Source organism: Sorex araneus, chromosome 10 (genome assembly GCF_027595985.1).
Source record: "Sorex araneus isolate mSorAra2 chromosome 10, mSorAra2.pri, whole genome shotgun sequence".
In the NCBI taxonomy this organism is placed as follows: Eukaryota; Metazoa; Chordata; class Mammalia; order Eulipotyphla; family Soricidae; genus Sorex; species Sorex araneus.
This window is the reverse complement of record NC_073311.1, coordinates 50,223,606-50,249,809: the sequence shown is the minus strand read 5'-3', so window position 1 is coordinate 50,249,809 and position 26,204 is coordinate 50,223,606. Positions and strand designations below refer to the sequence as shown.

The following is a 26,204-nucleotide window of genomic DNA, read 5'->3' as shown; positions in this document are numbered from 1 at the left end:
TAAACATATATGCACCCAGTGAGGGACAATCAAAATGCTTAAAGTAGCTGATAAGAGATTTCAAAGAGGATATTGGTAGCAACACATTATTAGTTGGAGATTTCAACACCCCCTTGTCACCTCTGTGTGGATCAACAGGATTACAACTAAGCAAGGATGGACTGGCTTTGAAGGAAGAAATGGGAAAGAGATTACTAATAGATGAATATATACAGGGCTTTCCATCTCCCAAAAACCGAATACACATTCTTTTCCAGAGCACATGGAACATTTTCCAAAATGGACCATGTGCTAGGCCACAAAATATACCACAATAAAATCAGGAAGATAGAAATTGCATCAACAGTCTTTTCAGACCACAATACACTGAAGATAGAAGTTAATAACACACAGATGCAGAGAATCAAATCAAACACCTGGAAATTAAATAACTCAATGTTGAACAATGGTGGATCAGGGTGGAAATCAGGGAAATCAAAAGACACCTGGAAACAGAGGAAGAATCAAGACAAGAGCTACCAAAACTTGTGGGACAAGCTAAAGCAGTGTTAAGGAGAAATTTTATGGCTCTGCAAGCATTTCTCAGGAAGGAAGAAAGGGCCCTCATAAATAACTTGACCTCACAGCTAAAGATCTTAGGAAAGGACCAACAAAAGGAGTCCAAACCAGGCAGCAGGAAAGAAATAATATAACTTAGAGCAAAAATTAATGACATGAACACCCCCCCAAAAATCCAAAAGATCAATAAACCCAAGAGCTGGTTCTTTGAGAAAATAAACAAGATTGATAAACTACTAGCAAGATGCACAAAGAAAGAGAGAGAGAGATAGAGAACCCTAATAAACCGAATCAGAAATGAAAATTGGGACATCACAACAGAAACCAAAGGAATTCAAAAGATCATCAGAGATACTTTGGAAGTCTGTAGGTCACAAAACAAGAGAAGCTAGAACAAATGAATAAATTCTGGATTCCTATAACTTCCCAAGGTTGAGCCAAGAAGATTTGAATACCAGAATAGACCTATTAATATCAAGTTGAAACAGTAATCAAAAGTCTTCCCAGAGGCTGGAGCGATAGCATGGCAGAGTAGGGCATTTGCCTTGCACGCAGCCAACCTGGGTTCGATTTCCAGCATCCCATATGGTTCCCTGAGCACAGCCAGGGGTCATTCCTGGGTGCAGAGCCAGGAGTAACCCCTGAGCATCGCCGAGTGCGACACAAAAAGCAAAAAAGAAAAAAAAAAGTCTTCCCCAAAACAAAAGCCCAGGTCTAGATGGATTCACTAGCGAATTTTTCCAAACATATAAAGAAGACCTATTGCCAATTCTTTTCAAGATTTTCCAGGAAATTGAAGAAAAAAAAACACTCCCAAACAGTGTCTATGAGGCATATATCACCCCAATACTAAAAGCAAATAGAGACACCAAAAAAAATGAATAAAATTTGAGGCTGATATCCCTGATGAACATGGATGCGAAGATTCTCAACAAAATCTTAGGAAGTAGAATCCAACAACTCATCAAAAAAAATCATACGCCACGACCAAGTGGGATTCATCCTGGAGATACAAGGATGATTTAACATTCATAAGTCAATCAACATAATCCATCATATCAATAAACGAAAAGATAAAAACCATATGATCACATAACTCGACACAAAGAAAGATTTTGATAAGTTCCAACACCCTTTTATGATGAAAATTCTCACCAAAATGGAAATTGAAGGAACTTTCCTCAATATAGTCAAAGCCATCTACCACAAGCCCATGGCAAGCATTACCCTCAATGGGGAAAAACTAAAAGCCTAAGGTCAGGGATAAGACAAGAATGCCCACTATCACATTTATATCCAATATAGTACTGAAAGTACTTGAAGTAGCAGTTAGGCAAGAAAAAGATACTAAGGGTATCCAGATAGGAAAGGAAGAAATCAAGTTCTCACTATATGCAGTGACATGATAATATACTTAGAGAACCCTAGAGCCTCTACCAAGAAGCTCCTAGAAATAATAGACTTGTATAGTAGTATTCCAGGCTATGAAATCAATATCCAAAAGTCCATGGCTTTCCTATGTGCAAATAATGAGAGAGAAGAAAGAGATATGAACAAAATAATCCTGTTCACATCCATGCCTCAGAAAATGAAGTACCTCGGAATCAGCTTAAATAAGGAGGAAAAGGAGCTGTATAAAATCCCTACAAAATGTTACTTCAAGAAATAATAGAGGGCACAAAAAAAATGGAAACACATCCCCTGCTCATGGATTGGGAACATTAACAATATCAATATGGAAACACTCAACAAAGCATTATACAGATTCAATGCAATCCCTATAAGGGTACCCATGACATTCTTCAAAGAAATGGATAAAACACTCCTGAAATTCATATGTAACAACAAACCCCCATAAATAACTAAAACAATTGTTGAGCAAAACAAGATTGGAGGCATCACTTTCCCCAATCTCAAACTGTACTACAAAGCGGTAATAATTAAAACGACATGGTATTGGAACAAAGACAGATCCTCAGACAAATGGAATAGGATTGAATATTCTTACATACACCCTCAAATATATTATCATCTATTCTTTAATAAGGGAGCAAGAAATATTAATAAGGGAGCAAGAAATATAAAGTGCAGCAAGGAAAACCTTTTTAATAAATGGTGCTGGAAAACTGGACAGCTACATGCAAAAAAAGGGGCTCAGACCTCTACCTAATATAATTCACAAAGTTATATCAAATGCATTAAAGACCTCAACATCAGACCAGAATTCATAAGGTATATTGAAGAAAAGGTGGGCAAAACAATCCAGAACACTGAAACTAAAGTTATCTTCAAAGCTGATACCCCACTGACCAAGCAAGTGGAAACAGATAAACAAAAGGAACTATCTTAAACTAAGAAGTTTCTATACCTCAGAAGAAACAGTAACCAGAATACAAAGGCAGTCTACAGAATGGGACACTATATTCACCCAGTATCTTTCTGATAAGTGGTTAATATCAAGGATATACAAGGCGCTGGTTGAACTCTAAATATGCTGATTATTCTGCACAACTCTTCCTGAAATGTAACTTGTAACATGTCTTCTCAAGTATTTTGAAGATAAATAGGCAAGACAGAACTAGATAATGCTGATCTCAGGCGTTTCTGCAAAACAGAAAATAAAAGGATTGTGGTTTTCTACCTAATCCAGTTTACCAGTATGAGACAGCCTGTATTTTACAAAGAAATGCATCTTGAAAAAGTCTGCCTGGACCTATTGGAGAGGTTTATGAGAAACTTGGAGTGGAGGTTGGGGTGGGAAGCACCTGTATTTAATTGCAAAATCTAAACAGTATGGACTTCATTTTGTGTCCAAGCATTTAAAAGACTTTATAAAGCAGCTCAGTTAATATTGCTTTACTTCATTTGAATATAACCAGACTACTTAACTAGTAGTAGAGCTACCATTTTTAAAATATAGTATCCTAGATCAGAAGAATGAGACATGTAAATTTGTTTTGGTTCTAATTTCTCCATATGTATTCGTAATATGGTGCTGTGGGTTTTTGGAGCAGCTAGAAAAGAAGTTTCTTTGTAAGTCTCCCCACTCCATTCTTTTCTGTGCAAAAACAACTTTCTCTTTGATGCACTTGGTGACCTAGCACAGTTGGCATGTACACAACTATGAAGATAAGGAAGCAGTTAAGTTAACCGTTAACTTAAAAGTTAACAGTATAAATGATACCTGAACTTAATGAAAACCTAGACATAAACTACCATCTTATTTCACTTCCCCCACCCACCTCACCCCTCAATCTAATCTTTATTTCTTTACTTTGTATACATTTTCAGAAAAGACTGTGGCCCCAAGTCAGCACTCTACCCCTTCTCAGTTTCACTTCTGAGAACTCTTCCTTGGGATTCTGCAGACAAACCAATTGCTTGAGGACAAACTCCCAGTTTCCAAATCCTGAAGTGTTGCCAGAAATGTTCTTTCTTAGGATCTGAGGGATAGGTAGGTTCTCACCTTGAACTCAACATTCCTGGGATTGACCCTTGGCACCCCTATGGACTTTTGAGCTGAAGCAACAATGATTCTTTTTTAAAAAAAAATTTTATTGAATCACCATGTGGAAAGTTACAAAGTTCTCAGGTTTATGTCTCAGTTATACCTCAGTTATACCTCAGTTATCCCTTCACCAGTGCCCATATTCCACCACCAAAAACCCCAGTATACCCCCCACCCCCACCCCCGCCCTCAACTGTATAACTGATGAATTTCACTTCATTTTCTCTTTACCTTGATTACTTTCCATATTTCAACACAAAAATCACTATTGTTGTTGGAGTTTCCCCCCAAGAACGACAGCCCTACTACCAAGGAAGCATTTAATAATTAGTTTTCCATTAAAAGATTGTATGTTTTCAGTTTTTAGAAAAGGTTGTGCAGCCGCTAATGCGGAGCTGTCCCAGTCCCGCATCCCGGAGCTGTGTTAGTTGCTGCTCAGTGTCGCTGGGGCTACATCTGGAGAAGGTGTGCTGGCTGTACCTCCTCCGTCTGGATCCCCGGTGTTGCTGGCCCAGTCTCAGGTCCGGAGCATTATCCGGCCACGTTGCTCACCAGAACACCCGGCTTCTTCTCTGTTGAATGTGGCAAGATGGCGCTGAGGGTGGGTCGGGGGCGTGACTTCCGGCGGCTGGGGCCACATGGAGGCTGGGCTGGCGCCGCCCCACTCCAGTGCCTCCCCGTGGTTCAGAGCTGTCCCAGTCCTGCATCCCGGAGCCATGTTAGTTGCTGCTCAGTGTCGCCGGGGCTCCATCTTGAGAAGATGTGAACGATGATTCTTGAGTGCTGAGTCTGGAGTGAGTCCTGAAAGTTGCCGAGTGTGACCCCATAATTTAATAAAACAAAAATTCTCTTCTCTCCACCACCTGTGTGCATTGTCCAGCCATGGAGTCTGACCCTCATGATTGCAGTTGGAAGCTTTAATATCTCACAAATTGCGTAGACATCTTGTGACACTGTCGATTTTAATTCACTGCATCTGGGCTGTTTCTAGAAGTTCTGCATTTCTAACAAGTCCCAGGCAGGTTGCTGGTGGTAGAGTTTCTGGCAGCTTCCAGCTATTATACCTGAAATACCTGAAATGAAATGGGCAGATACCACAATCCCTCAGGAGTCCTGGCCCGGAAGTGGGAGTGGGGAGATTTGTTTTGGGTAAGAATGGGGATATCAATAAAGAAACCTGCTCTGAAGCATATTCTTGTGTTGTTCCCATCCCCCATTTTTCATCCTCCTGAACACATACCCCCTCCCCTTCACCTAACTGGTGAAACTCAGGGACAGGAAAGGATGTGGACCATTTATCTCCAACAGAAAAATTACTCAAATTTCTTCCAAACCCGAGGAACAATTCACCCTAAAATCCCAATTATTCTGAGCCTAGAATTGAAAAAGGCAGAAAAAACAACAGAGAAACTCTTAAAGTGACCAGACAGGCAGGGGCTTGACTTCCTGATCTCAAAAGGTCAGGAGTGTTTTTGCTTTTTTTTTTTTTTAGAAAAAATTTAGGTGGAGAGTGATGGTTTTCTGACCCCAGTGCTCCCCTTCCACCTCAGATATGTCTGGTGCAGTGAGAAAAGGGAAGGCCATTCAAGAACTGTGTCATCTGAAATAGAATGGTTTTCTTTATAGTTTGGGTAGAGAAAAAACTTGACTTATTCAGGGGTTTCAGAGCATGAAGAAAGTCTGGATGAGTCATATTCCCTGCTTGAGCACAGAGTTCACATTTTTCCCATTCTGACAAAACAACTTAAAACTTCAATAGAAGGAATTTCACAATTGAAGTAAACAAAGAATAAAACATTTTTAACTTTTAGCAGATTCCTGGAAATCCTGATATGCTGGCTGATTTAAAGCTACATCTTACATTTTAGGATGGTATGTAGGATGTACTGTAAGTATGAGGAAAATGCAACCTTTAAAATAAAAATTTTACATTTACAAATTATATTAAAGAATGCCAGCATCCTGGGACTAGTTGTTAAAAGAATCTATTCAGCAAAAGAACTTGAAATTATGCATGGGACTTAAGGCCAGGCTTGTAAGTTAGCTCTTACATACTCAAAGGAAAAACTTTCCTCTTGAATGAAAAAGCCTATGAAGCAATCACTCTTGCCACCCCAAAGATGTTTTTCTATTACAAAAGGTAGAGGGAATTCAGGACTCATGAATTGGCATCTACAGTGTTAAAAGAGAGCTAGAAGGCCACAGTGGAGTACCTTGTACTAAACCCCATGTCATCCAACTGAGACTCATTTGTTTTGGGGGATTTTGTTGTTAAATTTGGGGGTGAACGCCTGTCTGTGCTTTAGGGCTTACTCCTATCTCTGTTTTCAGAGATCACTCCAGAGTTTTTCTCACCAAGATGTGAAATGTAAATCACTCAATTAGTTCTTGCCTAATGAGCTCAGTAACAGTAAGGTAATTTGTCAGCTACCCCTGCCACAGCTTAAACCCAAACTGCTTTTATGGTATCAGGTCCTTGTCCCTGCTTCATTCTTTCTCTAAAAATCCTTCTATCTCTAATGTCTCTCTTTCATTTTGTCTATTTCCTTTTGATATGGTAGATTAAATATTGTCCAATCTCATCAATTTTCTGGTCATATAACCTAATATACTGTAATGTGAGTTAAACTTTAATAATGGGCTGTTCTTTCTAGAAAGGTAGATAGCACATTGTATGTGACTTCAAGAGAAGAGAAAGGGATAAACAAGTATAGGAACTGTCCAGGGGTGAGGCTCCAGGTCTAGCACCACTCCTGATTTGCACCTCAATAAATTCCCCAGAGTTTTCCAACATCCTGAAAGGACACTCCAGCCTGCATCTACCAGAGTGAGCAAGATGCAGTCAGTCCTTATACCCCTTAGTGAACTCCAGTGCATTCTATGATCACTGCAATACTCTTATAAATCAAAATCATGCCCACTGATACTACTATACTATAGAGTTACTATGACAATGCATGAAAGTAGCCAAAGATGATCAGACCTCAGATATTTGAGAAGGAGAGTGAAGGGGATCAGAGAGCTTGGAAGAGACTGAGCAGAGAGCTCTGGTGTCTCCCTTTTTCAGCCCCTCTCCCTGGGCCTGTGCTTAAAAACACCTGATTCCAGGTGATTACTAAATTCCTCCACTTGCCTACTGTATCTTTCTCACTTTTTTATCCACACCAGGCATTACTCAAAGTTTATTCTTGGCTCTGTGTTTGGGGGTTACTCCTGGTGAGACACAAGGGACCATATGGTATATGGAGAATGGAACCCAGTCAGCTGCATGGAAGTCAAAGACCCTACCCACTACTCTCTGCCCTCTCCTCTTCCTTTAAAAAAATTAATTATTTGCATTTTTCATGGAATCCTCCATGCAGAGTAGCAAGAGTCAGGTGATAGTGATGGGGTCAGTGGATGGCTGTCTATACCACTGTTTGGGCCCCCTCAAACTATAACATCTCCAGGTAGACCTTAGGAAACTGTGGGGGTTTCATGACTGGGATAATAAATCTGAAATAGGTCAAAGAATTAATTGTTTTGTGAATATTCTTTCTGTGGTGGTGGTGGTGGGGGTCCGTAGAGATAGAACAGCAAGAAGAATCTTAAATGGCTTGGGGGGCTACTGGCAGAGCAGCATAGAGAAGCACCACTCAGCCTCTTTTATTTAGCATCCTACCGACACACATCTAATGCACTCAGTACAACACATCATTAACAGGGAAAAGGAGTTTACAGGAGGAACAATAAAACATCAAGGAATATTTTCTCCTGTCTAATCTGTAATCCAAAAAATAAACAACCTCAGGAGGGGAAAGCAAAACCAGGTGCCATGGGTTTTGGTGCCATGCTGGTGCAGCATCTGGGGTGATAAGGGGATAGGGGATGTGAGAGAATGTCTGCATTCCAAAGCCAAGCTGGGTTAGAGGTCTGTGAAAAAGGGAAGATTATTTTGCTGTACTTGGAGTTAGAGCTAAAGGGCAGCCAAAGAAGAGATGTTTAACCCTTTTAGAGATAGGAGTCATGGCTCGCCCATTTTCACGAGTCCCTAAGGTCCTGCCTGGGTGCTGGTCAGTCTCCACAGGCTCATCCTAACAGTCTGATTGGGCACCAACATCTAATTTTAGACAAGGATAGTCTATAATTAACACTTCTTCTCCCAAAATCAAAAGATAGGGAGTTTCTCCTTGTTTTACACTTCTCCCCAAAAGTCTAAAAATAAAGATAGTCTTTCTGGTATTTCCCTTTCCCCTCAAAATCTTTATTTAGGTTTGTGGATAAGACAGCATGCCTCAGGGACCACCCCATAATGAGATTTTATTGGATTTTTAAAATTGTTTTCTCACCATTTTACAGCTCACTATTTCTTCCCTGCTATTTCTCTATACAAAACTTTGCAGGGCAAGAGAGATAGGACAGCCTATGAGGCTTTTGCCTTCTATGTGGCCAATTCAGGTTCAATCCTCAGCATCCCATATGATCCCCTGGGCCAAGAGTTAACTCTGAGTGAAGAACCAGGAGTAAGATGTGAATGTAGTCAGTGTGACCCCAAAACAAAAACAAAAGTAAGATCTTTGCTTGTGAAGGTACATACTCCTTGTGGTTGTTTTGAGGATATGAGGCCATATGTTTCTACCTATTGGTTTGTTCCATGTGATAACGTTCTTTCTAATCACTTGATCTCTTGTTTTAATGATCCTTGAACTGCAGGACAATGAGAACTTTAGGTTACATATATATCCACTTAACTACCTAACTCTGGAAGCATTGTAGGTGAGTGCAAAAGCACAAAAAAAGGGCCACAGAGAGGGAGGAAGAAGTCAGTGTACAGAGTGCCACCACCTTTCTGGGTGGCCTGCTAAAGCTTGCAGGTATCTACAGTACAGCACCCAAGAGTGGAATTCCATGGTTGTGTTTCTCCTCTCCTTGTCCAACTAACATATAAGTATTTATAATATTAATCATTTTGTATGGACATAGCAAGAGATGCATTAAGCTTATAGAATTGCTCTCCTGGGGTCATCTCAATCTCAGACTACAGTGCCCAGGCCAGATTAGTCTTTCCTATCCCTAGCAGGGTCCTAGTCTCGCCATGACATGTCCATGACCAAGCTCTTAACATATAGTTAAACATTAGGCACTTTGACCAGGCCCATCTCAATGCCAGGATAGCACATAACTCACCGCTTGCCCTGGGTCTATCCCGTCCCTCTTTGGGACCCTGCTTTTGGGGGTGCTAGGAAGTAAGGGCAGCTGAGGCTTAAGTTGAGAAAGCAGATGCTCTGGAGTGAATAGCATTCGAAGCCAATTAAATCCCATGTTACAAAAGCATATTAACAACTGTCTTTCTTTGTCCATACAAAAAGGACATTGCTTTAAAGTAAACTATTCAAAAGACATGAGGAGAGGAGAAAGGCAATATTAACTTACAATACAAGTTCAGTGTCCTAGAAAGGTCTGACCTTACAAATTAAAAGAGTCTGATTAGGGGGAAAGCTGATTAACTGGTTGGGGAAGAGAGCATACAGATAGACAAAGGAATGGGAGTGACTCTGGAGTACCTTGATGGGCGTGACCGATATACCTAAGCTCTTTGTGGTGAGGGGAACAGGACATACCAATGTTGTCTTAAAATGTTTAGAGATTATTTTAGATATGCCTAAACTCTTTGTGGCAAGGGAGAAAGGACAAACCAATGATATCCTACACTTCTTAATCTATTTTTATTCCCTTAACCACTATGTAGTGTTCATCCTTAACTCTAATTACTTTATTTAGATTGAATGCTGTTTGTTCTGATATAAGTATGTCTATTCCAGGTTTTCTGTATGCTGTTGGCCTGCATGAATATTTTCCATCCTTTCACTCTGAGCCTCTGTCTACCCTGATTTTAGATGTATTTACTGCAACAAACATGGGTGGATTTTGTTTCCTGGTGCAAGGCACCACTCTCAGTATTCCATTCAGGGCTGGATTACTTATAGCAAATTTTGCCAGCTCAGTCCATTGACATTCAGAGAAATTACTACTATAAAGGGCTGTGTTGCCATATTATTGCACAGGGTTGTTGCTTTTATGTTGGTTCTCAAGTAATCAGTCAGAGGGGAAGAGATGAGCAAGGAGTGTGGAATGTTAGAAAGTAAAGAACTAAAGCTCATGCAGGCCATTAAGCACTGACTGGCTTTTGCAGCCCCATTTTATTGGGTCAACAATCAAAACATCTAGCATACCTCAGAGTACATAAGATCAAAATATATCAGATCAAAATACTGTAAAGTCCATATTATTTTGTAACCTAATGACACCTAAGATTCTTTAATGAAGTAAATCAAACTACCTTGGAAATCTTTACATCCCACTTCCCATATACCTGGGACTTCCTCATGACTCTGGTCAGGCTCCAATACTTTTACAACTGGCTGAAAAGCATTCAGCAACTGTAGATAACAAGCACAATGCAGCTTTTCTGCTCATAACTTTGAAGCAATTTGACAGGTGGAGACACTGGGTTTGCTACAAATCCATTTTCTGTCTGAGTAAATCCTGGCACTGCTCACGCCTTTGTCATTCAAGTAGGCACATTCCCCAGTTCCACTGACCTGAAACCTAAAACAAAACAATTATTCATACACTGAGCATCTTTCATTACTTCCTTTGATGTCATCTGTAATATCTCTACTCCACTTTTTTCAATCACTGTATCACCGTCATCCCGTTGATCATCAATTTGCTCGAGCCACTTTTTTCAATAGAAGTAAAAAATAATCTGTCACTTATGTGACTTCTTAGTAATAAACACTGTTTTTATAATTAGCTCTTTTTACAGTTTCAAGACACATGCTTGTATACCACCACTGTATTATTCATCCAATCCAAATCTAGTTATATTGTTGATCTAGTCACTTTATATATTTTGCCATAAGTTGTATCAGTGAAAATCATTCTCAGTCTCTCAAGAACTGCTTCATAAATGCATGAAGTAAAAATAGTCATTAGCAATGTGCTAAAGAGCTTTACTTTGATGGAAGTGATCAGGCCCTTATATTCAACACATTCCCAATGACCTTATTGAACTGTCATGAACACAGGGAACTACAGTTTCTGCTGGTAAATCTCTCAGAGAGATTTCCACAGGTCCTCTTTGAACCATTATTCCTTACTTTCGTGAACAGATGCAACAACTGAAAAATAGATTTTTGAAGGTTTTTATGGGGATCAAATCATCAGTGACTTTCTAGGATTTTAGAACTCTCCCCCCACCCCTTTCCCACTGCATACCAGCAGTTCTTTCTACCTTGTAAATCAGTATTCCACCAGAAAAACATCTGAATCGGGGTATAAAAGTAAAAGAACATATACATATGGCATCATTATATTAAATATTTCAGCTAAAATCACAGTTAATTGAGTTTTCAAGGAACTGGCTAGTAAATGGAAAGGCATAGAAACAATTTCAAATTCTTATACAGTATTATAGGTTTTCTATATTAAAATTATTAACACCCTAGGTCATCATAGCAAAGGAAAATAAGTCACAATACATACACTATGTTGTCACTAGTAGTATTTATCCATTTCCAAGATTGACTTGGTGATTCCCTGTGAAGGCCTATCCAATGGTCATCGGGGCCTTTGTATCTTCTCAGGAAAATCTATTATAAACATAAAAAGTGAAAACATGCATCTTTCTCCCTTACTGCTCCCGAGTCTGTCTTTCCTACAGTCTTCTATTTGGGATGATAGCACAATATAAATGAAGAATTATCTACCCCATTTTTCAGCTTGAGTCATTATTCTATGTCTCTGCTCCTAAGCATATTTGTTTAAAAGAATCAAAGTCTCACTTTGTGCCTACTGCTTTAGTATATCTTGAACACTGTCACTCCCACATTTTGAATGAAAATTTACGTGAGTACAATAATTTTATGCACACAGGGAACAGTACATCTAAGCTTCTAGGTCAACAATGAGGATTACATGGGAGAACATATCTAACATGTCTCACTGGGTTCAACACACATCAGAAAATTTTCTGTGTCCCATGCTTCCAGACTGACTCAAGGACATCCTGGTCTTTCAGCATTAGCCCTGTGCAGCTCCCAACCCTCTTTGCGGGGGCTCCTTATTCAATAGAAAATATGATTCTATTTTCTATTGAAAAAACCCCAAACAGTTTTTTTCTTTTAGTGTGGACAAGACTCTGTGGCATTGGGAGAAATTGGACAGAGCCAATTTCTGCCAAGCTCAGCCCGGTGTGCACAGGCAGTGCCAGGGCAAGCAGGGTGACACATGGGCCCTGCGGTGCCGGGCATGTGGTGCTGACGGCTGAACTCAGGGCCCTGCATGTGACAGGCATGTTCTCTCACTCTTGTACTGTCTCCCTGGTGTCCAATTCTTACGAGTTCCTCTGAGGTGTCAATCTGAACAAGATGAGCTCCCAATGAGTCACAGACAGTCCTGCTGAATGTCCAGTTCTCTGTTTCTTCAGAAAAATAAAAGCACTTGTTTCCAAATCCAATCCACGGCAGTGGGCAGGCGAGTTGCACAGGCACTTCTGAGACTGTTCTTTCTTTTCTTACTAAAACTTGGATAATCACAACAAAATATAGTAAATACATTTTCTCATCCTTTTAATCTATTTTTCTTCTTACTATCCTAAGATCACTGTTAAAGCTATAGACTGGTATTCATTAATTTCCTAATTCATGATTGACAATCATATCTAAAGTACAATAGTCACAATCCCCTGATAGGGGTACCTGTGTGTCTCAGTTTTATAGGGGCATGTAGGCATTAATGACTTCAGAAAAATAAATTTATAAAGCATAATCTTTGTGATACTTTTATAAATGGTTCAAATTTCTCCAAAAATGTAAATATAAGATTTTTCTAGTGTGCTTTCCTAGAAAAAGCTACAGACTGTACTTTCTTACATTTTCTTCAATATTAACACCTCTTCCTCTTGCCATCATTTATATACTGAACTTTACTGTGGTACACTCTCGGGAGCAACAAAACACTTTTGTGTACATAATACAGCAACCCAAATATTATTCTGGTAACCAAAATACAATCTAGGGCTTTTTACATTTTTGCTTTATATGTACTGATTTTAAATATGAATAAAATATTTGGGGTTCTTGTTAAATGTTCTGAAACAATCAATATTTTGGAACAGAGTATAGGAAGAATAAAATATTCTCATTTTATACTTTGATAATATTATTCTTCTTTTGCTACTAAAACTACATTAATTCTTGAAGGGCCAGCTAAGAAAAAAATGGTATCAAAATATTAAATATCAATGATGACTTTAATTATCTCATATTCAAAGAAAGACAATTCTTTAAAAATTTCTCAATCCTTATCCTTAGGAAAATTAGATTAGAGAGTAGAAAGCACATTGCTGTCAAGGTCAGTAACACTGCTTCCTCTAAAATAATGTTCTATGGGGTTTGGATAGATTTGGGTGAAAAGGCCTTGACAAGATAGATAGTAAAATCAGAATAGACAAAATAGTTATTTATTAATACTAGTGATTCATTTAATAATTGCCAATTGTACATACAAACAGATTGTTGTGAAGCATCTTTATCTGTACTTTTGGACATTTTCTATGTAAGAAACAGTTCCAAGGATAAAATCCTTAAGCCTTTCTCTTGTCTAGGATGTTAACTCATTTCTTGCCATGGCTCAGAAGAAAATCTTTAAAGTTATATTTAAGCCTCCTTTTGCCAACCTTCCACTATTATAAAATACTGTGGCTCCAACATTCAAAAGTATGCAGAACCTGATCACACCCCCACCTCTCCCTCCAGGTCTAAATTATCATAATCTTTCACCTAAATTTTTACAATATCACCTGAGTATTCTCCCCCTCTCTTCCAACAATCACTCCTTAACAGCAAAGTAAAAAATGATCATTCTGCAATAAAAGTTTCAGAGACATGAAATCCCTCTTTACAACTCTTCTTTTCCTGACCTTCCCAGCTCTAATCAAAGTTTAACCCAGTCTGTAAGTGACTCCCAAGGCTATTGCCTCCTCGATCCATCCCATGCTTCTTCCTTGGTCTCACCTTGCTCTAGCCCCAACAATCTCCTTGCTCTTAATCAAAGCACTAGAGATATTCCTTCTTTGGGAATTTGCTCTAATGTTTAATGTGCCTGAAGAGCTTTCCCCATGCATCAGCATGCTTCCTTCATGTCCTTCAAAAGTTTACAGAATGGGAGAGATTCCCGCTGAAGAGTATGTGTCACTTCTACGTGAATTGCAGCTTGTTTCCCTACCCCCTATCTTAATCTATTATGACAGCTACATCTCTCTTCTGGAATATAAATGAAAATAAGGAATTTTTGTATTTCATTCACCAATATGCTCTGGACACTTTGCATGGTGCCTGGCATAAAACAGGACTTAAAGGAATATTTATGACCATATTAATGTATGGAGGACATGATAGAATTTGAAGAACAAGTAACTTACCTGTCAAAGTAACAGAAAGTGGAACCACTATTATTACTATGATCAAAATCATAGTGATGAAGCGGAAAGGAAGTCTGTGAAGAGTTTCAGAAGGTTGAGTTGTTCTACATTTTTCTTGGTTTTGAGCACCTTTAAAGTAAAATATCATAATATCATTCTCCTGAAAGCTTTATGAGGAAAACAAGTTTATTAAAAAATCTACTTCCCTCCTGGCCCGGACAGCTCACACTGGGCGCCCAACTGCCCCAGCGTTCCCAGCCCTTGTCTCCCTTAACGTGCCTCTCTGCATGCTCCTTAACTCCGCCTCTGTCTCCAGGTAATTGCCCACCCCAAGCCCCGCCTCCCAGGCCCCAAATGGCTCTCCCAGACCCAGGAGGTTACTGGGGTTGTGGCCTGTATCTCTGGAGTGTGCTCTCAAAAAGGGGCTTGGCCTGCTGCCAGATTGGTGGCAGGTCACAGTTACTATTTTTTACTTTAGCATAATATGTACACTCTGTTTCTTTGAAAAACACCCTGACCATCTCAATCACTCAAAGTGAAATAGACCATTAGCTTATTCTAACATCAAAAAAACTATCAGTGAACAATGGAAGCTGCACCAAACCTTAGTAAAGAGAACATAGCATTACGCCTTCAGTAGAGGCCCCACATAAATCAGGAGAGTGCCTGAGAGTAAGGAAGAACTCTAGAATAGAAACAAGGCTACCATCATCAATTTAGCACATCCAGAGCCCACACACCCGCAGCAAGATAGACTAGGGATAGACAACTAGAAAGTTCCAACTCTGTACTTCCATAACAATATGAAGAAACAGCGAAAATCGCCTTGACAAAGAGAGAATGAAGAAAAGACTCCAGAAACCTCAACAGGGACTACTCACATATATGATCTTTTATTTGTATTTTTTTATTTGTTTGTTTTGTTTTGTCTTGTTTTGTTTTTATGCTTTTTGGGTCACACCCAGCAATGCACAGGGATTATTCCTGGCTCTGCGCTCAGGAATCACCCCTGGCGGTGCTCAGGGGACCATATGGGATACTGAGAATTGAACCCAGGTCGGTGGAGTGCAAGGCAAATGCCATACCCGCTGTGCTATTGCTCCAGCCCCCATATACGACCTTTTAGATAAAGAATTCAGAGAGGAAATCTTATTTTTTTCACACTTGTTCTATAATTTTATTTTATATTTATTTATTTATTTTTATTGAATCACCATGTGGAAAGTTACAAAGTTCTCAAGTTTATGTCTCAGTTATATAATATTAAAACACCCATTCCTTCACCAGTGCCCATATTCCACCACCAAAGACCCCAGTATACCTCCTGCCCCCGCCCCCGCACACCCAACTGCATAACTGATGAATCATTATCTCTTTACTTTGATTACATTCCATATTTCAACACAAAACTCACTATTGTTGTTGGAGTTTCCCCCCAAGAAAGACAGCCCTACTACCAAGGAAGCATTTGATAATTAGTTTTCCATTGCTTAGAATGAAGAGATATGTAGCCCCACTGCTTCAAGTACATAACTCTGTTTTTTTCCTTTTTCCTTTTTTTCCCCCTCATTCCCCTTCCTGCGCCTCATAGTATGGTGGACGCCACGTCATGTTTCTCCCCGAAAATGGGAAACAACCGGGAAAGAGGGATATTTCCTCTTCTCGGCTGGTGTGGGGCTATTGCTTAGTTCACAGTCTAGAGAAATGGCTGCTACTTTGTTTTTTTTTTTTAAATGAAATGCTCTATAACTAGTAGCCTAATAATCAAAACTATGGCTTGTGTAATCATAAACATTGAGTCCAAACTGTTTATTAGAGTTTACTTTCAGGAATTTTATTATACCTTAAAATCTGTTTTATACTTGACAGACAGTGTAAAGATAGAAAAATATATTTAAAGCCAGTGACTAAAGTGGCTGGAGCGGCCCTGGAAGGCCTTTCTGAACCTGTCGGTCATCATGCTCTTCCTCTTCGTCTGCGGCCTGCTACCCTGGATCGACAACATCTCCCACATCTTCGGCTTCCTCAGCGGCCTGCTGCTGGCCTTCGCCTTCCTGCCCTACATCACCTTCGGCACTGGCGACAAGTACCGCAAGCGCGCCCTCATCCTGGTGTTTTTGCTGGTCTTTGCTGGCATTTTCGCCTTGCTCGTTATCTGGCTCTACGTCTACCCCATCAACTGGCCCTGGATGGAGCACCTCACCTGCTTCCTCTTCACCAGCCGCTTCTGCGAGAAGTATGAGCTGGACCAGGCGCTGCACTGAGCCGCCCCACCCAGCTGCTGGCCCCGCCCCAGAGGAACCGCCCTGAGCCTCAGGCCCCGCCCCGATCGGCAGGCCACGCCCACCCTCACCTTCACTTCTGACTGCGGGTGGGCCCGGGCTCAGGAATGTCTCCCTGGCTGGGCAGCCAGACCTGGACTTTCCTTCTGAATCAGGACGCCCCCTGGGGCAGTTTCTTCCTTGTCAGGGTCCCGGGCCACTGCTGCTGTGTCCATTACCACGAGCGTGGGGGTCGGGGGCTTCCAGCCCAGCTCCCCCTCCTGACACGCCTTTCCTCTCTGCCCGTGGGGCTGTGCCTTTGCCAGGGACCCGTGTGGGCCAGTCAAGCAGCTGGCCTCTGGGGCCGTGGCCGTGGCCCTGGTCGTGGCTGGGAAGGAGCCAAAAATGGCTGCTACTTTGATTACCTTCAATATTTCAACAAAAAACTCACTGTTATTGTTTGGAGTTTCCCCCCAAAGTCAGACCTGCTAAAAAGGAACCGTTTCACATTGCTGACAACTAAGAGATGTTAAGTTGTGCAGCTGCTGCCGCGGCCGCACAGTCTTGGATTTCTGTATAAAATCCAGGGAAAATTCAGCCAGAAATTCCATAGCCCAGATCACAGTCCCAGTGAATTGCTGTAAGAAGCTGCTCTGGACGCCAAAATGTGTTAGACGGCCTCTGGAATCAAAGTCTTTAGGCTCAGAAGGTTCGTTTCGCTCTCAGCAGCTCCGAATTTATCTGGGCCAAGGGCATGCCGGTAAAACCCACTTCCCATGATTGCCTAGGAGCCCCAAAGTGTAAAAACCGTATACCTCTGGGTTAGGAGTCTTAGAAGGTGGCTCTCACCGCGTGGATATTGCTGCCGCCGCCATTTTCAGTGCAGAAAAACAGGATGGACAGGAAAGATCCATCCCCGGGCAGCGTGGAGTTGTAGCCCAGCTCACAGTCCCAGTGCATTGCTGTAAGAAGCTGCTCTGGATGCCAAAATCAGTTAGAAGGCCTCTGGAATAAGTCTTTAGGCACAGAGGGTCAGAGGAAATCTTGAGGAGAGTTGATGTACCCCAAGCAACCATGGAACAGACATCCAACAAATTAAGGCAGGATATAAATGAAGCATCAGAACGGAACACCAAGAAAATGCAGGAAGAATTGAGAGCAGAAATTTCAAAGCTACAAACAGAAGTCACACAAATAAAGGAATCAGTAGATGAATTAAAAATCTCAGCAGGAGCCCTCAACAGTAGAATGGCTACAGCTGAAGACAGAATCAGTGAGCTTGAAGATGAGCTGCACAAAGCTTACAGACAGCAACAAACAATGGCAAAAGACCTCAAAATGGCGCTAGAGCGAATCACAGTCCTAGGGGATGACCTCAAGAGGAACAACATAAGGATCATTGGAGCACCAGAAGCACAGGGAAATAACCCCAATGAAAAAAGCACAGTTAAAGACATCATTGCTAAGAAATTCCCAGAACTGGAGAAGGCAGGCATTCAGATCCAAGGAGCCCGTAGAGTACCAGCAAAAAGAGACCTGAATAAAAAAACTTCAAGCATATCATAGTCACAATGATAGATGCTGTGGATAGAGACACAATTCTACGAGCAGCAAGGTCAAAGAAGGAAATCACATACAAAGGAGCACCCCTTAGATTTACAGCAAACCTATCAGAGGAAACCCTCCGAGCCCAATGACAATGGTGGGACATAGTGAAAAAACTCAATGAAATGAACGCCTCACCAAGAATACTTTATCCGGCTAAACTTTCACTCAAACTCGAAGGAACCATACACTACTTCACAGATAAACAACAGCTCAGGAACTTCATAGGCTCAAAACCAAACTTAAAAGAAGGACTAAAGTGGCTACTGTAAGACAAGGAAAAACCCTACAAGAACAACAAACCCCACAGAGAAATGACACAAAACCCCATGACAATAATCTCTCTCAATGTCAATGGCCTAAATGCACCTATTAAGAAACACAGAGTGCAAAATGGATCCAGAAACTAAACCCACATTCTGTTGCCTGCAAGAAGCAAACCGGAACAGTCAGAGCAAACACAGACTCAAAGTCAAAGGATGGAGAACAATCCTGCAGGCAAACAACTCCCTCAAGAAAGCTGGGGTGGCCATACTAGTATCTAACAACATAGATTTCAGGCTGAAAAAGATTAGAAGGGACAGTGACGGTCATTTTCTATTCATCAAGTGATATATACAACAGGAAGAAATCACACTCTTAAACGTATACGCACCTAATGAACGACTGGCTAAATACTTAAAACAACTCCTAACAGACTTTAAAGAGGACATCACTAGCAGCACAAAAGTAGTTGGAGACTTCAACACTGCATTATCACCTCTGGGTAGATCGACAAGAGCAAAACTCAGCAAGGAAACACTGACTCTGAAGAAAGAAATTGAAGAGAGAGGCCTAATAGACCTATATAGGACTTTACACCCCACAAAGAAAGAATACACATTCTTTTCCAGTGTACATGGGACATTTTACAAAATAGACCATGTACTGGGCCAAAAAACATACCTCAATAGAATTGAAAAATAGAAATTGTATCAACCATCTTTTCAGACCACAATGCACTAAAGATAGAAGCTAATCACACACAGATATGGAGAACCAAATCAAACACCTGGAAATTAAACAACTCAATGTTGAACAATGAGTGAGTCAGGAAGAAAATCAAGGAAGAAATCAAGAGATACCTAGAAACAAAGAGAATGAAGACATGAGCACACACCGGCTCTGCCCAGCCTGGGGGACTGCCAGGGCTGAGGGTCCTCCTCCTCCCGCTGCCTGCCTCTCCGCAGGCCATTCTAGCCAACCACTCCCCTCCCCCAGGTAACTCCCCTAACCCAGGTAATCCTGGGGTCCTGCCTGTTGACTGGTGGGGGTATGTCCTCTACATCAGGGGGCTTGGCCTCAAAAGGGGGCGTGGCCTTTTTCCAGAACGGGGCCGCTAACGGCCTTTTCCCCCTTTCCTATACTGTGCATATAGGTCACAATCTGTATGACCTATCTATTCGAAGAACAACCTGGCCATCTCAATCACTATATGCCAATAAGCCATTAACCTATCCTAATTCCCAATTCCACAAAAAGTCTCAGCAATACAAGAAAGTACACAAAGGGCTGGAGTGATAGCACAGCGGGTAGGGCGTTTGCCTTGCACGCGGCCGACCCGGGTTCGATTCCCAGCATCCCATATGGTCCCCTGAGCACCGCCAGGGGTAATTCCTGAGTGCAGAGCCAGGAGTGACCCTTGTGCATCGCCAGGTGTGACCCAAAAAGCAAAAAAAAAAAAAAAAAAAAAAAGAAAGTACACAAAGCCCTCATGAAGAGATCATAGCCTAAGCCGTGACTAGATACCCTACACAAACTAGGAAGAGCGCAGTAATGTAAGGAACTATTTTAGAAGGGGGCAAAGAATACCATTATCGATTTAGCTCACCTAGAATCCCCTCCTGTAGCAAGAGGGAATAAAGATAGAGAATCGGAAGGTTTCTCCTCTATCGTTCCAAAACAACATGAAGAAACATCGAAAAAAAACACCACAAAGAGATAATGAAGGGATTCCAGAAGCCTCAATAGAGGTCGCCCACAAATACAACCTCCTCTCAGATAAAGAATTCAGAGAAGAAATTGTGAACATGGTTGAGGAACTCAAAGGAACCATGGAACAGACAACCAATAAACTAAGGGAGGATATGAACACAACTATGGAATGAAAAACCAATAAACTAAGGGAGAATATGAACACAGCCGTGGAAAGGACCACTAAGAAAATACAGGAAGAAATGAGAGCAGAAAAAAATCTGGAAAAAACCCTAGTGCCCAAGAACAGATGACTGGTTAAAGAAACTGGTACATCTACACAATGGAATACTATGCAGCTGCTAGAAAGTTGAAGTCATGAAACTTGCATACAGGTGGATCAGCATGGAAAGTATCATGCTAAGTGAAATGAGTCAGAAAGAGAGGCACAGACATAGAAAGATTGCACTCATCTCTGGGATATAAAACAACAGAGTAGGAGACTAACACCCAAGAATAGTAGTATATAATAGCAGGAGATGGGTTCCATGTCTAGGAAGGTGGCCTCACATGCTGGGGGAAAGGCAGCCCAGATAGAGAAGGGTAAAGTAAAATGTGATTGGAGAGCGCGTGTGGGAAGGGAGATACATGTTGAAAGTAGACAAAAGACTGAACACAATTCCCACTCAATACCCCTGTTGCAAACCACAACACCAAAAAGGAGAGAGAGAACAAAATGAAATGCCCTGCCACAGAGGCGGGGTGCAGTAATGGGGGATGGGATTGGGGGGTGGGAGGGATACTGGGTTCATTGGTGGTGGAGAATGGACACTGGTGGAGGGATGGGCTCATGAACACTGTATGAGGGAAACACAAGCACAAAAATTTGTATCTGTACCCTCACGGTGACTCACTACTTAAAAAATAAAATTAAAAATAATTTTTAAAAAGAAGTATAATAAATAATGTAAAATTTAAAAAATTAAAAATTAAAAAAAATCTACTGCCCACTTCTGCTACAGAACAATTTGCCTATTGCCAATCCCTTTAACAAAAGGTCATGACCCATAAGCTATTACCATGAATCAAAGAGGGTCTGAAATAAAAGAAATAGAATCTCACCCATAGGAAATCCGACAGCTATACACAAAGGAGTTCAGGAAGATGGAAAGAAACAGGAAAAAGTAGAAAAGTCAGGTGTGAAGATCAGCAATGAGACAAATGCCTCCTCTGTCAGGTCAGGGATTAGTTCCTCAGAGTCTCAAGGACATGCAGATGGCCATCAGGTACATGAAAATGCTTCCTGTCATTCATTAGTAGGAAGATTGCAATCAAAACTTACAAGCAGGTTTAGAGCTACTAGTCTGGAGAATAAGCACACTGTTGATAAAGATGTGGTGAAAACCTATATCTAGACTATTTTAAAAACAAAAAAACTCAAAATAAGAGAAATACACAAGCTGAACATGAGTTTTGAATCACCCAGTTTGTGTATCTTAATATAAAATTGAAGATGCATAAAGGATAAATTAGCGCATAAAAATGTGCTCAAGATAGCATGAATTGAAGAAATGCTAATTAAAATCTGAGTTTCCTCTATCTGCCTATTAAGAGAGAAAACAAAATAAAGAACCAAGTGGAGAATTGAAATTCTCGTGCACTGATGTTGGAAAGATAAGATGGTACAGCCAGCCACTCTGTAAAGGCAGCTTTGCCGTTTGGTGCAGTAAATACAAACTAGCATGTGCTAAACTTAGCATGATATCACATCTTGATATAAAAAACAACCCTATGTTTGGTATTCATACAGGAGAAATAAAGCCTAACTTTACTCAAAAACCTGCATAGAAACATAAAACCTTTATTCTTTAGCTCTAAAATCTGGCAACAGTCTAAATTCTGGTGGGGAAAAAGAAAATGTCGCCCAGCACCAAGCAAAAGGAAGAATGAATCATGGTCACAATTGTTTGCTCAAAGTTTGTTGAGCAATTGTCAACAATCAGCCTTCTCTCTTCCACACAGACCCCTAAACTCTGGGTTACCCCCAAGTTTCGAAAAGCATTAAAGCACTGATACTGGGCATATCTGCCTTTAATAGTTCATTTTGAGAATCAGCAAAAAGCAGTTTGCTGCTGGAATAAGACCCATAGGACCCCCTCATGCTCTCTTCCCCTCGTGATTCCAAGTCACTGTAATGAAGTTAAAATCATACTTAAGATAAAGTTCCTGCTCACTTTCCTTCAACTAATGCTTTTCACATGGATCTCTTGGTATCACAAAAGTTTTGACCTTAGTTCTAGTCGGAGAAGATCTCCCAAAACCTCCCTTTCTTTTCCCCTTTATTTCCCTGAATCGAATGTCTCCCCCAGCATCATGCTCCACTCCTCTCTTATTTCTCTTCTCCCACCTGGACTGTCCTCTCCCAATCTCCTTCAAAGCCATATGCCACCTATATTGCACTCTGACACCATAACCACTGGATTTCTAGTTGGGAATATGGCATCAGCCTCTACCTCTCAAAAGAACAAAGAAACGAACTAAATATTTTTCTAATATAAATGTTAGTTTCATAATCCAAAGACAGTTCAAAATTCACTTTTCTCATGTGAAACATTCTTACCGGTCAGTTTAATTTAATAAGTATGACATCCTCATTGGTCAAATAGCTTTAGTTAGTGAAACTTTATCTTAATTGATAAACGATATCATTTTTAATTAAGTTGTGATTAAATACAAACCCTATTTTATGGGAATACAATGGTGTATCTCATCCCCCCCCCAAAAAAAGAATAAATTCAGGGAGAGTGGAAAAAGAAAAAAGAAAGAAATGTGCTTTTCAACAGCTAGAATTTCAGTAAAACATACCATTCCTTTCAGACTGGAAAACAAGCACACATCATTATGTTCTTCATCTTTCAAGTCAAATTTGCTCTAAACCTAAAACAGGTAAGGGGAATATAGCTCAATAGTAGAGGGTGTGCTTTATATGTGTGAGTTTCTCAATTTGGTCTGTGGTACCATAAAAAAAAGTTTAAAAAGTTTTAAATGCTAAGTTATTTGGTAATGGCTAGGTTCAGCCTATCATTCCTAATTTCAAAAGACCAACCCTCTGCCTTCCACTGTCTATTAATAAGTTAGAAAATATTTAGACCCCCTAAGAACCGGTTTTGACAGGCAAATAAATTAGTTCACATATTATGAAATACATGGTATTAGTTTGCTGTCCCTCTAGGATACAAAAGAGCCCTCTCTGTTTCCCTTTCCCTCTCCTCTCCCTCTCCTTCTCCCACTGTTGGCCCAACTCCCACTCCATGTTTTTGTTCTTTGCAACAACTTTACATTACCAAATTGTTCCTTTCCACTGAAAAGCAAGCATCTGTGATGTTCCGGTAAGTAACAACATTTCTGCATTTCTTTTGGTGAGTCCTCCACCACCATTGTCTCCTCTTTGTCGACAGCAGCTGCATCCTGCAGGGAAGGAACTTGAATTAAGGGATCAAATATCGGGGTCTCCCTCAAGTTAGGCTGTGCCGCCAGTACAACCATCTGCTTTAGAGAAAAAGAGTAGACTTGCTAAAATGAGATCTGGAGACTAAAATTTCAACAATCCTGAAGAAAAAGGACTATATCTGAGAAGAACAGGGTAACTCCCTGAGGAGAGAAACTGGCAATAGTGCAGCAGCCTGTTCATTGGCTGAGTCCTTGCTCGTGTCAAATTACGTTTTCGTTTCACTTCCTAGTGTGTGGCATTTAAAGAAAATTGAAATAGTCTATTCTCATTCTCATTCTCACTCTCTTTCTCACTCTCTTGCCACACCATCTCTCTCTCCCTCCCTCTTTCTCTCCTTTTCCTCTCTCTCCCTCCCTCTCTCCTGCGCTCTCTCCCTCCCCCTCTCTTTCTCTCCCTCCCTCTCTCTCTTTCTCTCTCTCCCTCTCCCTCTTCCCTCTCTCTCCCTCCTTCTCTCCCTTCCTCTCTCTTTCCCTCCCTTTCTCATGAAGAGGAGGGCAGGTTAAGGGTTAAATTTGCGTTTGTAACTGTTTAGCTGCTTTGAAAGATGTTTTCTAGACCTACCTGGGCAGGAAACTCACCAAATGGGTCGACAAACTGCCCTAAGAACTGTAAGCAAACATTTGCAGGGAAACAGTTAACTGTCAACAAATGTTGATTCCCTTTGATATGTGAGATTTTCTTTTCTCCCCCAAAGGGGTATAAAAACAGCTCTCTGCTTTTTGAGTTCGGGGGCCTTCGGCTATGCCACGCTATTCAGGCACAGTTGAAGGTCCCAATATAGCTATATTGGCTTGAATAAACCCCATGCTTTTGCAGAAGGAATTGTCTTGGTTTTGTTCTTTTGTTTCTCCGAGCCTCCCCCGGGCAGAGATCTGCCACCCCTAACACTCACTCCCTCTCTCTTCCCCTCCCTCTCTCTGCTCTCTCTCTATCCCCCTCTCTCTGTCTCTCTCTTTCTCTCTCTTTCTCTTTTGGTTTTTGGGTCACACTGGCAATACTCAGCGGTTATTCCTGGCTCTTCACTCAGGAATTAGTCCTGGAGGTACTCAGGGCACCATATGGGATGCCAAGGATTGAACCCAGATCAGTCACCTGCAAGGTAAATTTCCAACCCAACATACTATCACTCTGGACCTGAAACCATTTATTTTCATTTAAACTGGAATTCTGTTTTTATACACTTCCTGTAAATTAGAATAAAGTTAGAACATTAATATTTTCCAAGCCTTTCCTAAATACATCAGACCCAGAAGAGAGAGGGATGATAGTACCAAATTAAGCAGGCAGGTTGGAAACAAAATAAAGCTGATGAACATTTTATGGTTTTAAAATGTGAGTTGCTTTTACCTTAAAAAAAAGCCAACTTCACAGTTTACCGTCTCTGGTCAGAACTGAAAAGAGACAATATTTACTTTCCTGTCTGAATCAACACACACACACACACACACACACACATACACACGTTTAAAATTGTGTTTACAAAATCCTTTTCAATATCTTGGGCATCCTGCAGGGGGCAGTGATCCTTTGTGAGCAGGTGGGGAACACACAAGGGCCCTATTCACTGTCCTCCAGTTTTGTACACAGCTGAAAAGGGAGGAGCCAAGGGAATTCTAGAAGTTGAAAAATCCCAGCTCAGAGACAAAGCAGACACTCCTGAGATCAGCCTCCTGGAAAATGCCCAGTACAGGCCTCCTCCAATTTTCCATGTCATTAAGTATTTGGAGTTGAACGTGACAGAGACTTTACGGGCTTCAGGAGAAACTGTAACACAACCTTAAAGAATGAAGACTACCCAAAGGAAGTCATCCCCTTCTAATGAGACAGGAAGCCTCAGTTTAGCCTTGTCAGTTGTTGTGAGCAGACCCATTTTTGACTGTTCCATCCTACATTTTTGACTTCCTGCAAATTCCTGAACTTTTTCTGATAAACAGAGAGTACACTGTACCCATGTCATCCCGTTGTTCGTAGATTTACTAGAGCAGGCACCAGTAACATCTATTCCTCTTAGCCCTGAGATTATAGCAGCCTCTCCTTACTCACCTTTCTCAATGATTGGAGGCTCTCTCAGGGTGAGGGGAATGAGACCTATCATTACTGTTTTTGACATATCGAATATGCCATGGATAGCTTGCCAGGCTCTGCCCGTGCAGGAGAGATACTCAGGGAGTTAACAATTGTAAAACAAAAAAATTATTCCCCAGAGCTTAGGCTCACCTGGAGACTAAGATGATGGGCAAAACCCAAGGCAAAGGCCAGGCAAAGATCTGCTGGATCTTTGCATTCTCTCTAGCATTCTTGTCCATTGATAAGAAATGCAGAACCCAGTTTTTATTAAAGGGG

At 40.9% G+C, this 26,204-nt stretch overlaps 1 protein-coding gene across 3 annotated transcripts; it reads right to left on the bottom strand.

Annotated features, from left to right (window-relative positions):
- Positions 1–4,277: 4,277 nt before the first annotated feature.
- Positions 4,278–23,961, bottom strand: LOC129399135 (C-type lectin domain family 2 member D-like). Of its 3 annotated transcripts, none has more exons than XR_008626956.1 (6): positions 23,695–23,961; positions 14,532–14,660; positions 12,415–12,626; positions 11,594–11,700; positions 10,419–10,654; positions 4,278–5,139 (listed from the first exon to the last, which is right to left on the bottom strand). XR_008626956.1 is itself a non-coding variant. In XM_055118356.1 (5 exons), the coding sequence occupies exons 1-5, from the start codon at positions 23,894–23,896 to the stop codon at positions 10,519–10,521; spliced, it is 786 nt and encodes a 261-aa protein (XP_054974331.1). In that variant the 5' UTR covers positions 23,897–23,961; the 3' UTR covers positions 10,262–10,518. The 3 variants fall into 3 exon arrangements, 1 of the variants encoding a protein (XP_054974331.1); XR_008626957.1 differs by having other exon boundaries at positions 12,448–12,626; XM_055118356.1 differs by lacking the exon at positions 4,278–5,139 and having other exon boundaries at positions 10,262–10,654.
- Between the last annotated feature and the right edge of the window lie 2,243 nt (positions 23,962–26,204).

What these genes read in the sequence shown, in the direction of transcription:
- LOC129399135 (XM_055118356.1), bottom strand. Translation starts at nt 23,896, where the DNA reads ATGGTTGTACTGGCGGCACAGCCTAACTTGAGGGAGACCCCGATATTT. An exon ending in CAGTGGAAAGGAACAATTTG is followed by an intron (nt 14,661 to 23,694) that starts GTAATGTAAAGT and finishes TTTACTTTAAAG; the next exon opens with GTGCTCAAAACCAAGAAAAA. An exon ending in ACCAGGGAGACAGTACAAGA is followed by an intron (nt 11,701 to 12,414) that starts GTGAGAGAACAT and finishes TGTTTATAATAG; the next exon opens with ATTTTCCTGAGAAGATACAA.